Genomic DNA, 11697 nt, shown 5'->3' on the forward strand with positions numbered 1-11697 from the left:
AAGTGTAAAATCAGGCATTACGACACCATCAAGGCACCGCCAAAATACATTTAGTCGACTAGATCAACTGTAGATTTAGTCGGCTATAATCTTATGATTAAAACTAGACTAACAGTAAAACATTTCAGATGACTAAAATATGACTAAAACTAAATGGAATTTGATTCAAAAGACTGAATAAAACTGAATCAAAATTTGCTGTCAAAATCAACACTACATCAGAATCACACATGCACACACAGTCAGTCACATGGTCATTCTGGTGACTGAGATGATTTGGCACCACCATCCTGACAGCTGGTGTCACCTCCATCCAGATAATAGAGGCATGCATGCAGCAGAGAGTGCATACATCACATTCTGATCTCACACACACACACACACACACACACACACACACACACACACACACACACACACACACACACACACACACACACACACACACACACACACACACACACACACACACACACACACACACACACACACACACACACACACACTTAATGACATTTAACGATTCAAATAAATATGAATGTAAAAATAAAACAGGGTTAGGTCAAGGCCCTTTATAAGTTCAGCTACTGTATCATGAGTAAGTAGCCCTGGGAACCAAATAATGATTCCTGAGCCATGTGGCCCATAGGTCATCTCCTGATTCACCCCCCCCCCCCCCCCCAGACATGACGCTAGTATCAAAGATGGTGGCTATAGAAAGATATTGATTGAGCCACTAGAGGCGAAATGGGACACAAATGGCATACAATTGGTCTCCTAAGTGGGCACCGTCTCAGAGAAAGGTTGATAGTAAAGTAGATTTTCTCCTGATTTGTCTCTCTGAAAAAAGCTATATTTAAGTGTCAAAATGTTCTGAAAATGGTGTGGCTTGTGGCGATTGTGTCCAATATTTAGTTCAGTGACCCTGGGGCTAAAATATTGTCCAGAAGCTCACATTCACTCTCCCATTGGAATGAATAGACTCCAACCTAATTCCGGCCTCCTAAAAAGGCAACCACCTACGTCACGCAGATTAGGGAAGTAAACCAGCGATGGCATGTTTTTTGTCTTGGTTAGTCCCAATCCAACCCTTGATACTAAGTGCCAAGCAGGAAGGCAGGGTCAAATCTTTGTAGTCTTTGGTATGAATCAGCCAGCGATTGAACCCCGACCTCCCAACTGCACAGCAGACACACCAACCACAAGGCCACTGAGCTGGTTATTGTATCATGAGTGACCAACATAAATCTAAAATATACAAGGAAAAACATATTTTGTTGATCCTCAATGTATTCAATCATATGTTTTGTTAATTTTAATATAAAACATGTAATATACAAATTCCAGTATCTTATATACTTTGTAATACCAACCCCCCAAAAATCTAATGTTTTCCCTACTTACATGTAGATCTGCAGTACTTACAATATACTTTACAGTCCCTAATATGTTAAATGTAATGGTCATGTCTTGAAATATTGGTTTTACTTATTGTACATGACTGTCACTCATGTGTTATTACTTTTTAACACAGCTTCCCCTGTGTTAGCTGATCTGAGTGAGTGGGAGGGGTTGAAGGGTTGGATCAGGCTTTGAAGATGTGGGAGTGCCATACCTTTGGTTGCTTTGTAGGCCAACATCAGTGTTTTGTACTCTGTGCAGGCAGTGAGAGCCAATGGAGGGACTGGAGAAGGGGGGAGACATGTGAACATTTTGGCTGGTTGAAGACCAAGCATGCTGCGGCATTGTGGATCATTTGGAGGGGCTTAAGTGCACATGCTGGGAGTCCAGTAAGGAGCAAGTTACAGTAGTCAAGTTTTGATATGACTGAGGCCTTGATGAGGAGCTAGGTTGACTCCTGGGTGAGGAAGGGTCTGATCCTTAGAATGTTATAGAGTGTAAACCTACAGGATCTAGTGGCCGCTGCAATGTGTGCCTTGAATGAGAGCTGACTGTCCAGGACAACACCAAGGTTCTTGGCCGTTGGAACCAGGTCACCAGTCACCAGGGCGTTGTCGATGGAAATAGTTAGATCTTGTATGGGACAGGACTTACCTGGGAAGAAGAGAAGCTCGGTCTTGTCTGGGTTCAGCTTGAGGTGGTGAGAAGACATCCACTGTGAGCCAGACATGCAGCGATGCGCTCTTCCACCTGAGTGGCAGAGGCGGGGAAGGGGAGAAACAGTTGAGTGTCATCGGCATAGCAGTGATAAGATAGATTGTGAGCAAAGATGACAGAGCCAAGAGATTTAGCGTACAGGGAGAAAAGGAGGGGGCCAAGCACAGATCCCTGGTGGACCCCGGTTAGGAAAGCAAACCTTTCCAAGAAACCTGGTAGGTCCGGTCAGTCAGGTAGGAGGAGAACCTCTTTAGTGCCGTCCCAGCGATGCCTAGGTCAGCAAGGGGGTCCAGGAGCAGCTGGTGGTTCATTGTGTCAAATGCTGCTGATAGGTCCAGAAGAATCAGGACTGCAGAGTGGGAGGCAGCCTGGGCAGAATGTAGTGCTTCTGTGACTGCAAGGATTGCAGTTTCCGTGGAGTGGGCCGGTTTGAATCCTGACTGGTTGGGGTCCAGCAGGTTGTTCTGTGAGAGATGGAGAGAAAGCTGCATGGCTGAAAACAACACGTTCAAGAGTTTTGGAAAGAAAGGAAAGGAGTGATACCGGTCTGTAGTTCTTGACGTCTGAGGAGTCAAGAGTTGGTTTCTTGAGGAGCAGTGTGAGTCTGGCTGACTTGAAGGCAGATGGACACACACACGTTACAGATGTGTTGATGATGGATTTAATGAAGGGGAGCAGATCAGGTGCAATGGTCTGGAAGATAGGGGACAGGTTGTAGGTCTAGTGGAGGTCACTAGTTTTAGGACCTCATCTGGAAAGAGAGGAGAGAAGGAGGACAGGCATGATATGTTGAGGTTAGCATTGGGTAAGTCAGACAGACACTTGATAAGTGGCAAGATGGGAAAAAGAGATTCTGATGTGATAAACCATCTTCTCTACGTAGGTGACGAACGTGTCAGCTGAGAGGGATGAAGGAGGGGTGGGGGAGGGGCTTTAAGGAGGGAGGAGAAAGGGAAAGAGAAAGTGAAAAAAAAAGCTTCCATCGATAGAGGCAAATGAATCTTAGCGTGGTAGAAAGAGGATTTAGCAGTGGATAGTGAGAGGGAGAAGGCAGAAAGGACAGAGTGGGAGAGGTCACCTGGTTGTAGCATCTTGCGCCATACTTCCTGTCAGCTGCCCTGAGAGGTGTTCACTCAGCTCTGAGGGTTTCAGATAACCAGGGTGCCGGAGGACATGGGCGTGCTGGCCTTGAAGAGAGAGGACACTGACGGTCAAACGCACAACTAATGAACCGAGAGACATTTCATGAATCAACACACGCACGCGCGCACACACACACACACACACACACACTTGACATGCCAACCAGAACCCCCACCTCTTAACATTCACTCCATAGCATTGTGCCCTATATAAGAAAGTCATGCTATGTCTTGAGTGCCCGTCGTAAATCAATGTTGTTCGTCTAAATTCGTTCACTCTTTCATATCGACTCCCCCTGGAGCCCCTCCCCTCCTTGTGTCATGGAGTGTTTAAATAGTGGCCCCCTTGGAGTTGTTCGTCCCCTGTCATTGTATCCCCGCCGTGAGCACTTATCCCCCGCTGTACAAGTTCCTGTGAACTCCTGTTGAAAAGGTACAATAGCTTTGAGGATGGCATCAGTGTTGCCAAGTCTGCTTATTATAAGGGACTTTAGGCATGTTTTTCTGTAAAGTCGCTTGTAAATATTGGTAGTTTACGGTTGCGTTTTTTTTGGGCTCGTTTCTAAAGTGTAGTTGTTTATTTGGGCTTGCTTTCTGAATGTTGTTTAAACCTGCAGTGTCAAGGACTTTTCATGTCAAGGACATTTTCAAACATCCGATGCATATAGGTTTAAAGTGCTCATGTGGCCTAGTCACTATACTTTTGGCCTTGTTTTCATAGACCTGGTTGCTAATTTCTCTCTCAAGATCTGGCAACACTGACTGGCATGACTGTGCACTGCACTACACACATTGGAGTGTCATGTGTGAATGTTTGCTAATAGACTATGAATTGTTTACTTTGCTGCTTATAACAAATAAGCAGCAAAGACCACAGAAACCTTTGAAAACATCTATTTTGTCTTCTTGTGTAGCCTACACACGCATGCAGATGCAGTTGCTGGTAACATCGTGTAGGCCAAGTCTACATAATAAACCACATGCAAAACCTATGGTTACTGTATATCCACAGAAATATTCATAGGCTACTTCATTAAATTGCATCGTTGCTGTCGGGCAGAAATCTTTTAACTTTCCATATGTTTTTTTCCCCCGTAAATGAATGCCCTACTTCGTCATACTACAGTTTCACACAAAAGCTTGAGCTTGTAGATCTGCTATTTGTGCTGCAGTACTTTGAATCCTGAAAAGGAACAGTTTTGGACATTTGGATTTCCACCCGACAGCGACGATAGAGGTGTGAAAAGGGCACACATAAATAGCCCTAGAATGGCTGATGTTGCCTGCCAGAGTGTCTGGCAATTTGTGATTTAAAGTTATATTCATTCATTCATTCATTTCCAGCACCTGCAGAAATGGAGCAGACATTCATTGCCGTTAAGCCCGATGGTGTCCTGAGGGGACTGTGTGGCGAGATCATCAAGCGCTTTGAGGCCAAAGGCTTCAGGCTGGTTGCTGCTAAATTCCTGCAGGTGATGCCATGTTATGCGTCTGATTCTTTCGTTAACCTTTTTCACTCCTAGCAGGGTTACAGTTAAAATGTGGCTCCGGGATAATGTCACATACTACGTACCTACTACCTAGAACACTGATTCAGTACTCTGTCTGACTTAAAGCTTGTGTATTTAAAAAAATATATATTAATGGTGTGTGTGTGTGTGTGTGTGTACAGCCCACTGAGGATCACATGAAGGCGCACTACCTTGACCTGGCCGCCATGCCTTTCTACGCTGGACTCTGCAAGTACATGTCTTCTGGACCTATCCTGGCCATGGTAACTCAGACATTTTAATTCTTTATTTGAATGAACAGATTACAATTAATTTACAGGGAAATAAATATAACCGGGTTGATAGTTCATGGCACCTAAGGATACAGATGGCACCTTTGCACCTTCTCCTCCACACAGACAAACTGCCTATAACAGCTGAAACAGAGCAATATTTAGCAAGTTGTTTGGCTTTGCTCTTTGTCATGCCAGCGATTGTTAGGCCACTCGTGTACGATAGAACATACATGGCCCAGGCTTCCAAATATGAGTATGGAGAATCTCAATCTGTACCCAAGGTTTGTTATGATTCTCAGTAGCGGTTGGTACTTAGAATGCTTTTCTTGGAAAGTCTGGTCCATGTACAAATCAGAGACACAGCCCACCTCCAGAATCAGGACCTCCCTTGTGGCTTGTGACATCAGGGGTATTTGGGATGCTAGCAAAGACATCACAAGCTAAACCAAACCTATCTGGTAACACTCTTGAGTGTTTGTGCATTGCTGCACTGTATGGCATACCATTTTTAACCGCATCGGCAATGCGGTCGTGGCGAGCAATGTACAAGTTTTTATATGCACTACATCCATTGGTGATGTGTGCAATGGATTCTAGATGTTGTTCAGAATCATGGTTTATACAGAGTGGACTATGGATGTCAGGATACCAGATTGACAGATTTGACTTGGTTGGTAATACGGTTTCGGTTTTAAACAGTGACCATATATGGGGAAACACCACACAAAGCCACACAGTGAGGCAGAAAGTTCTTTTATTCAACCTAAAAACTAATAAAAGCAGAGCAGTGGAATGGGGCAGGGGCGTAGGAGGGGAATGCACAAATCCAATGTTCAATGGGGAAAAGGGGTCTTTCAAAGCAGTCCAGTGTTAAAAGCCATTAAAACTGTACGATGCAGAGTCAATAATTGCCAGGGGTTCCGATGTCTAAAATCCAGTCAAAGCAGAATAAAGTGTCTAATGCATCTACTTCCCTTTCCAATGTGGGGGGGGGGGGGGTCCAGTTGGTTTCCTCCGTGTGAGTCCAGGTCCTTCCTCCTCTGTCCTTGTAGGTCTGTGCTGTTCAGTGGCTCAAACTGCCTCATTCTCCAACAGTGGCCATTAAATAGGGAGAGCCTACCTAATTACCTGTTGGATAAGTGAGTGACACTTATCCAATGGGAGTCCTCCATGCTGACCTGCTGACACTGTTACCATAGACTGGCTTCAAAGCGCTGCAACTCAAAATGAAATAATAAAGAAAAGCAAACATGCACACAAAATCAAAATGAATAAGAATTGAAAAGCCAGCTATAATTCAAATAAATTGCAGTCAGCATGACACTCTCACAAACTTTTCAGTGCCCGTCCCGGGCACATTACCTGTCAGCATGACAATACTTGCAGTCTTGCTTTGATTGGATTTTAAGTCTTGGATTTTAAGACATCCTCCCCAATTACAGCATTTTTGTACATCGAATGTGAAACAGAATGATCAGCAGAATCAACACAGGCCAACTTTCCCTGCAGTCGGAGTCCACGCCAATGTTGTTTGGCCTCAGTCTGTTTCATATTAAGCAGAACTCTTCTAGCTACGTCTTCCTGTATTAGTCTAATCGTCTAATGTCCCCTCCCTGGTGGGTGAGAATAGCCTCCACTACCACACTGGGTCTGTAATTAATCCATCAGAAGTGGGCACTTTTGTGTTGTTTTTTGACCATTTTAACTGGACTCCTGTCCGATGGCAGAGGTCATTGAGATCTGGCCAATCAGACCACGTACGCATGCACGTGAGAGTGTGTGTGTGCGTGTGTGTGTGTGTGTGTGTGTGTGTGTGTGTGTGTGTGTGTGTGTGTGTGTGTGTGTGTGTGTGTGTGTGTGTGTGTGTGTGTGTGTGTGTGTGTGTGTGTGTGTGTGTGTGTGTGTGTGGGTAGGCCACATGCACATGTTCTGTCTTGGATTGATGGAACCAACATAGTATACAAGTTGCTACTGTATCTATCGGTTTCACAATGAAAAACTTTTTTTTTCAAGTGGAACAACCTGCCACTATCCGTTAGGTCTGCATCCTCTCTGGTCACTTTTAAATCCAGACTAAAGACTCACATGTTCTCTCTGGCCTTTTAAACAATGTCCCATTAACTCCATGGAGAAATGCTTGGACACTTTTCTTGTGCTTTTAAACCTCCATGTTCCCCTTCATTGTTCTTTGTTTATACCTTTGTATTTTATTATGCGCATTTGTATTTTTTGTGTAACATTGTTGTTCTTGTATTTTTTTGTTCTGTATGCGGTGCAGCACTTTGGTCAACCTCGGTTAAACGTGATTTATAAATAAAATTTACTCGACACTCTCTCTTCCTCTCTAGGTGTGGGAGGGACTGAACATTGTGAAGCAGGGTAGGGTGTTGCTTGGTGAGACCGACCCAGCTATGTCTCAGCCCGGCAGCATCCGTGGAGACCTCTGCGTCACCATTGGCAGGTGAGCACCCAGGAAAACCAACCATCATAGATGATTAGCTATGCTAATCTGACCCCTCCCATTCACATGTTCGTTATCTGGGTCATCACATTGTTTACATAATGGGAGTCAATGTCAGCAGATGGAATGATAGATAGGAACTTATAAGATCTATTGGTAGATTAATTGGTTGGTCAAATCGTTTATATTATTCAGTGGTTTTCATATTTCTTCTGATAACTGTCCTCGTCTCCTCTCAGGAACGTCATCCACGGCAGTGACACTCTGGAGAACGCCACGAAGGAGGTCGCTCTGTGGTTCAAGCCCGAGGAGTTCGTCTCCTTCCAGCTCCCCGCCCACGCCTTTATCTACGAGTAAATTAAAACCAACTAATCGCAACCCAGCAAACCAGCCAGACCAGTTTTTTATACTCTTCATCTCTCATGTCTTTTGACCTTCTCAGTTTGTTCTCCTCTGTGCACTTTTCAATCCAAACCACAAACATGCCTCACTCTGTCAATAAAGTTCCTATATGGTGAGAGAGTACCATGCTTGTTGTGACTTCCTGCTGGGGTTTGGGAAAGGTGCAGTGGTGGAAAGTAACTAAGTACATGTACTCAAGTACTGTACTTACGTACAATTTTGAGGTATTTTTACTTTACTGGAGTATTTCCAATTATCAATACTTCGACTTCTACTCCACAACATCTCAGAGACAAATATGGTACTTTTAGTCCACTACAATTATTTGAAAACTTTAGTTAGTTACTTTGCAGATTTAGATTATTATTACAAAACATACATTAACCACTTCAGCTTCTAATAACTTCGGTTATTTGAAAATAGGCGATATACAAGCTCACAACAGTGACCTTGAGTGAACCGCGTTGTGAGCTTGTAAGTCAGCTATTTTCAAAATATTTTTATACATTTTGAAAATGGGACATTCTGCATTTTGATGCTACTTCTTTTGCATTTCTACTCAAGTACATTTTGAATACCGAACTTTAACTTGTAACAGAATGTTTCTATATTGTGGTATTGATATTTTACTTAAGTAAAACAATGTAGTACTTCTTCCACCTGCACTGGAAAGGTGGGAAAGCCTTTGATGTTTAATACTTTTATAGAACTAGGTTTGCATGCCATTCAGATTGGCTTGCAACAACAACAACAGTAGATTAAGCTCCTAGATGGACGACATAACTGACAGTGGGAATGTTTCCTTTGTTGAAATTTATGGCATTTAAATGGTTTATTTCAGATACTGTATGTCCGTGAAAAAAGACAAGAAAACAAAGTGCAGAGAGAGATGAGAAACATGCATGACTCACGATTCAAACTTCACCCTGGATAGAAATAATCAGATGTGAACCTACTGTGCAAACAACCAATAGTGAGGATATCTTAGTTGATGTCCTTATCAAAACAGAGTGCATCAAAGTATATAGTTAAGTTCTTAAAGTACAAGCAAACATCAGAATGGACATTTGAAGCATGTAGCTGAAGCTCTTAGTATCTGCAGTGACCACAACCTGTACAGTATTATGTACTGTAAATAGGAAGTTACTTAAACTGAAGACACAGTAGGATCTGAACACAATAAGATCAAGTTCCTTCCTCGACAAACATTCAAGCAGCCAGTGTTAGAGAGGATGTTTACAGACATCATTCATCCTGACAGTGTTCCTGTGATCCTAGAATGATCTTGTCACAGAGAAGTGCTATAGGGAGGATAAAGGCCTGTTTAACATATCGTTGCTGTCGGGTAGAAAATCTCCATATTCTAACTTTTTGTTTTTGGTAAATTAACGCCCTACTTGATCATACTACAGTGTCACATAAAAAGCATCAAAAGTAGCAGATCCACAAGTGACGCGTTTCGAGCTTTTGCTGTTCCAGTATGACTATGCATAATTCTAATGCAAATATATCAATTATGTCCATGTTTTGTGTTGAGGGTTTGGTTTAATGCAATATGGGAACCCAGAGCTAAATGAGAAGGAAAAACAGTGCCCTCTGCTGTTTGTTCTATCTCAGTTAGCTCTGGGACAATGACGACGTAACACCTGTGCGCAAGGAAACCAGGGTTTTGGTCTGCCTTCAGCGCATCACTTCCGGTGGTGCGACTATGTTTTCATTCCCACTAACAATATTTCTACACGGAACACTAACACCACTTCTCCCAGAGAACATGGATCGTTTTGATTATAAGCCCACTTGTTTCTATGATGATGATTTTCTAAAATGTGAATACCTTTCCGTGGTTTTGTCTGCTCCGCGGAGGCTATTGTTAAATTAGTTTCGGTTCGTTTCGAGGGGGGAAGGATCGACGGACACGTGAATCCCGCCCACTACATTTGATTGGGTAAAGCGCGGCCTGCTTCCTGATCTGAAGGCACGCCCACTTGTAGGCCAGTGTGTACACGTTATGACGAACCTTCACGACAGATTCCAACGCAGAGCAGAATCTGTTCTTGAGAGATTAGGTTAAATGTAATGATAATACAATTAGACAATTAACATACAAGATACTAGATACTTTTTCTTTCTTCAGGATCTAGTCTATTTCTGATTTTATTCAATATTTATAGAATATTTGGATGAATGATGGCAAAAAGGTTAACTGGTGTAACCAAAAAAACGTTGTACCAAATAACTGAACTTGCCTAAAAAGGTGAAATTATAAATAAAGACCATATCAAATAGTTGGGCATGATTTTACAATATAACTATTTAATAGTCATTGGATCACCAAAGCTCGGAATATGATCATTCATTTGGAGAAAAATGTCATGTCAACTAACTGAATGGTCAACCACCATTCAAGTAGCCATTTTGCATATTGTGCAAGAAGACCATAGTTGTGTCCGAAACCAAATACTAAACATATTACATAATACACAGTAGGCTATTCTTAGCCTACTGTTTAGTATCTATAAACAGTAGGGTTTTACTTCGGACAAACACTATATGAATATTGGCATACTAAATAGTACGTGGGACACAACCATGGTCTTCTTGCACAATCCTATATTAAAATTGGCTAATGGGATGGCCGGCGGGCGGACCACGGCTCGTCACTATGACTCAGACATAACCATAAACAAACCCGATACGCCAATTTAAAAGCATGTATACGTATGAAAATCTGGTTGTCCAGAGACCGATATGTCCAAATATATGGGTCTGGACATATACTAATGACATCGGGAATCTCCATATATGGGCATGAAAGGGACAAGGACTGACAGATACAGAGATCTCCACATATGATACATATTGATGAGTTTACTTGTTATACTATACAAGTAAAATATGCCATTAAGATATCTGTCAACAGAAAGTGTAAGCCTTAGTGACAGGGTCCACATGGCCCAGTCATCAGGAACATGATCCTTGCTCAGCCGGCACCCTCTGGACTGGCTCCAGTTCTCCTATGAAGCAACCAGCCCCATCACTCTTATATGAACTAATGACACATGTCACACCCCCACATGAACAGTCAGCCTCTCCTTCATACAATAAAAAATATCGTCGCTGTCGGGCAGAAACCTCTTATCTCCAAATTCTACCTTTTTGTGTTTTCTCGTAAATTAATGCCCTACTTTATCATACTGCAGTGTATCACAAAAGCAACAAAAGTAGCAGATCCACAAGCTCGAAACATGGCGCGAAGCGATGCGTTTTGAGCTTGTCGATCTGCTGCTTTTTATACTTTTGAATTTGAATCCTGAGAAGTAACAGTTTTGGAAATATGAGGTTTCCACCTGACAGAGACGATATACAATAAATGGAAATATATTTTCCACCATCCATCCATCCATCTTCATTCGCTTATCCACTTTGTCGGGTTGGGGAGGTAGCAGTTCCAGCAGGGGACCCCCCAGACTTCCGTTTCCCTGGCCACATTGCAGCCAGCTCTGACTGGGGCGGGGGATCCCGAGGCATTCCCAGGCCAGTGTAGAGATATAATCCCTCCAAAAGGGTCCTGGGCCCCGTGGCCTCTTTCCAGCTGGATGTGCCTGGAAAGCCTCCCTGGGGAGGCGACCAGTCCAGGAGGCATCCTGGATGCCCCAAACACGTCCACTGGCTCCTATCTATGCAAAGGAACAGTATGCTCTACTCAGTCTCTCATTATTAACACTACCAAAGTTGTCCTGCTCTTGTCTCCAAAGTATGTTTTGAAGGCTATAGAGTATAACTAGTAG

The 11697-nt window shown here is 43.0% G+C and overlaps 1 protein-coding gene across 1 annotated transcript; it reads left to right on the forward strand.

Annotated features, from left to right (window-relative positions):
* The first annotated feature begins 3628 nt into the window (after positions 1 to 3628).
* On the forward strand, positions 3629 to 7958 carry LOC308098430 (nucleoside diphosphate kinase B-like). Its single transcript, XM_080446781.1, has 5 exons — positions 3629 to 3693; positions 4605 to 4732; positions 4933 to 5034; positions 7395 to 7507; positions 7747 to 7958. Exons 2-5 carry the CDS (start codon positions 4616 to 4618, stop codon positions 7862 to 7864), a joined length of 450 nt encoding a protein of 149 aa, XP_080302907.1. The 5' UTR covers positions 3629 to 3693; positions 4605 to 4615; the 3' UTR covers positions 7865 to 7958.
* The last annotated feature ends 3739 nt before the right edge of the window (positions 7959 to 11697 follow it).

The sequence above is a fragment of the Gymnoscopelus braueri genome (genome assembly GCF_963280865.1).
Source record: "Gymnoscopelus braueri genome assembly, chromosome: 13".
Classification (NCBI taxonomy): domain Eukaryota; kingdom Metazoa; phylum Chordata; class Actinopteri; order Myctophiformes; family Myctophidae; genus Gymnoscopelus; species Gymnoscopelus braueri.

What these genes read in the sequence shown, in the direction of transcription:
- LOC308098430 (XM_080446781.1), top strand. Translation starts at nt 4,616, where the DNA reads ATGGAGCAGACATTCATTGCCGTTAAGCCCGATGGTGTCCTGAGGGGA. An exon ending in CTGGACCTATCCTGGCCATG is followed by an intron (nt 5,035 to 7,394) that starts GTAACTCAGACA and finishes CTTCCTCTCTAG; the next exon opens with GTGTGGGAGGGACTGAACAT. An exon ending in CTCTGCGTCACCATTGGCAG is followed by an intron (nt 7,508 to 7,746) that starts GTGAGCACCCAG and finishes GTCTCCTCTCAG; the next exon opens with GAACGTCATCCACGGCAGTG.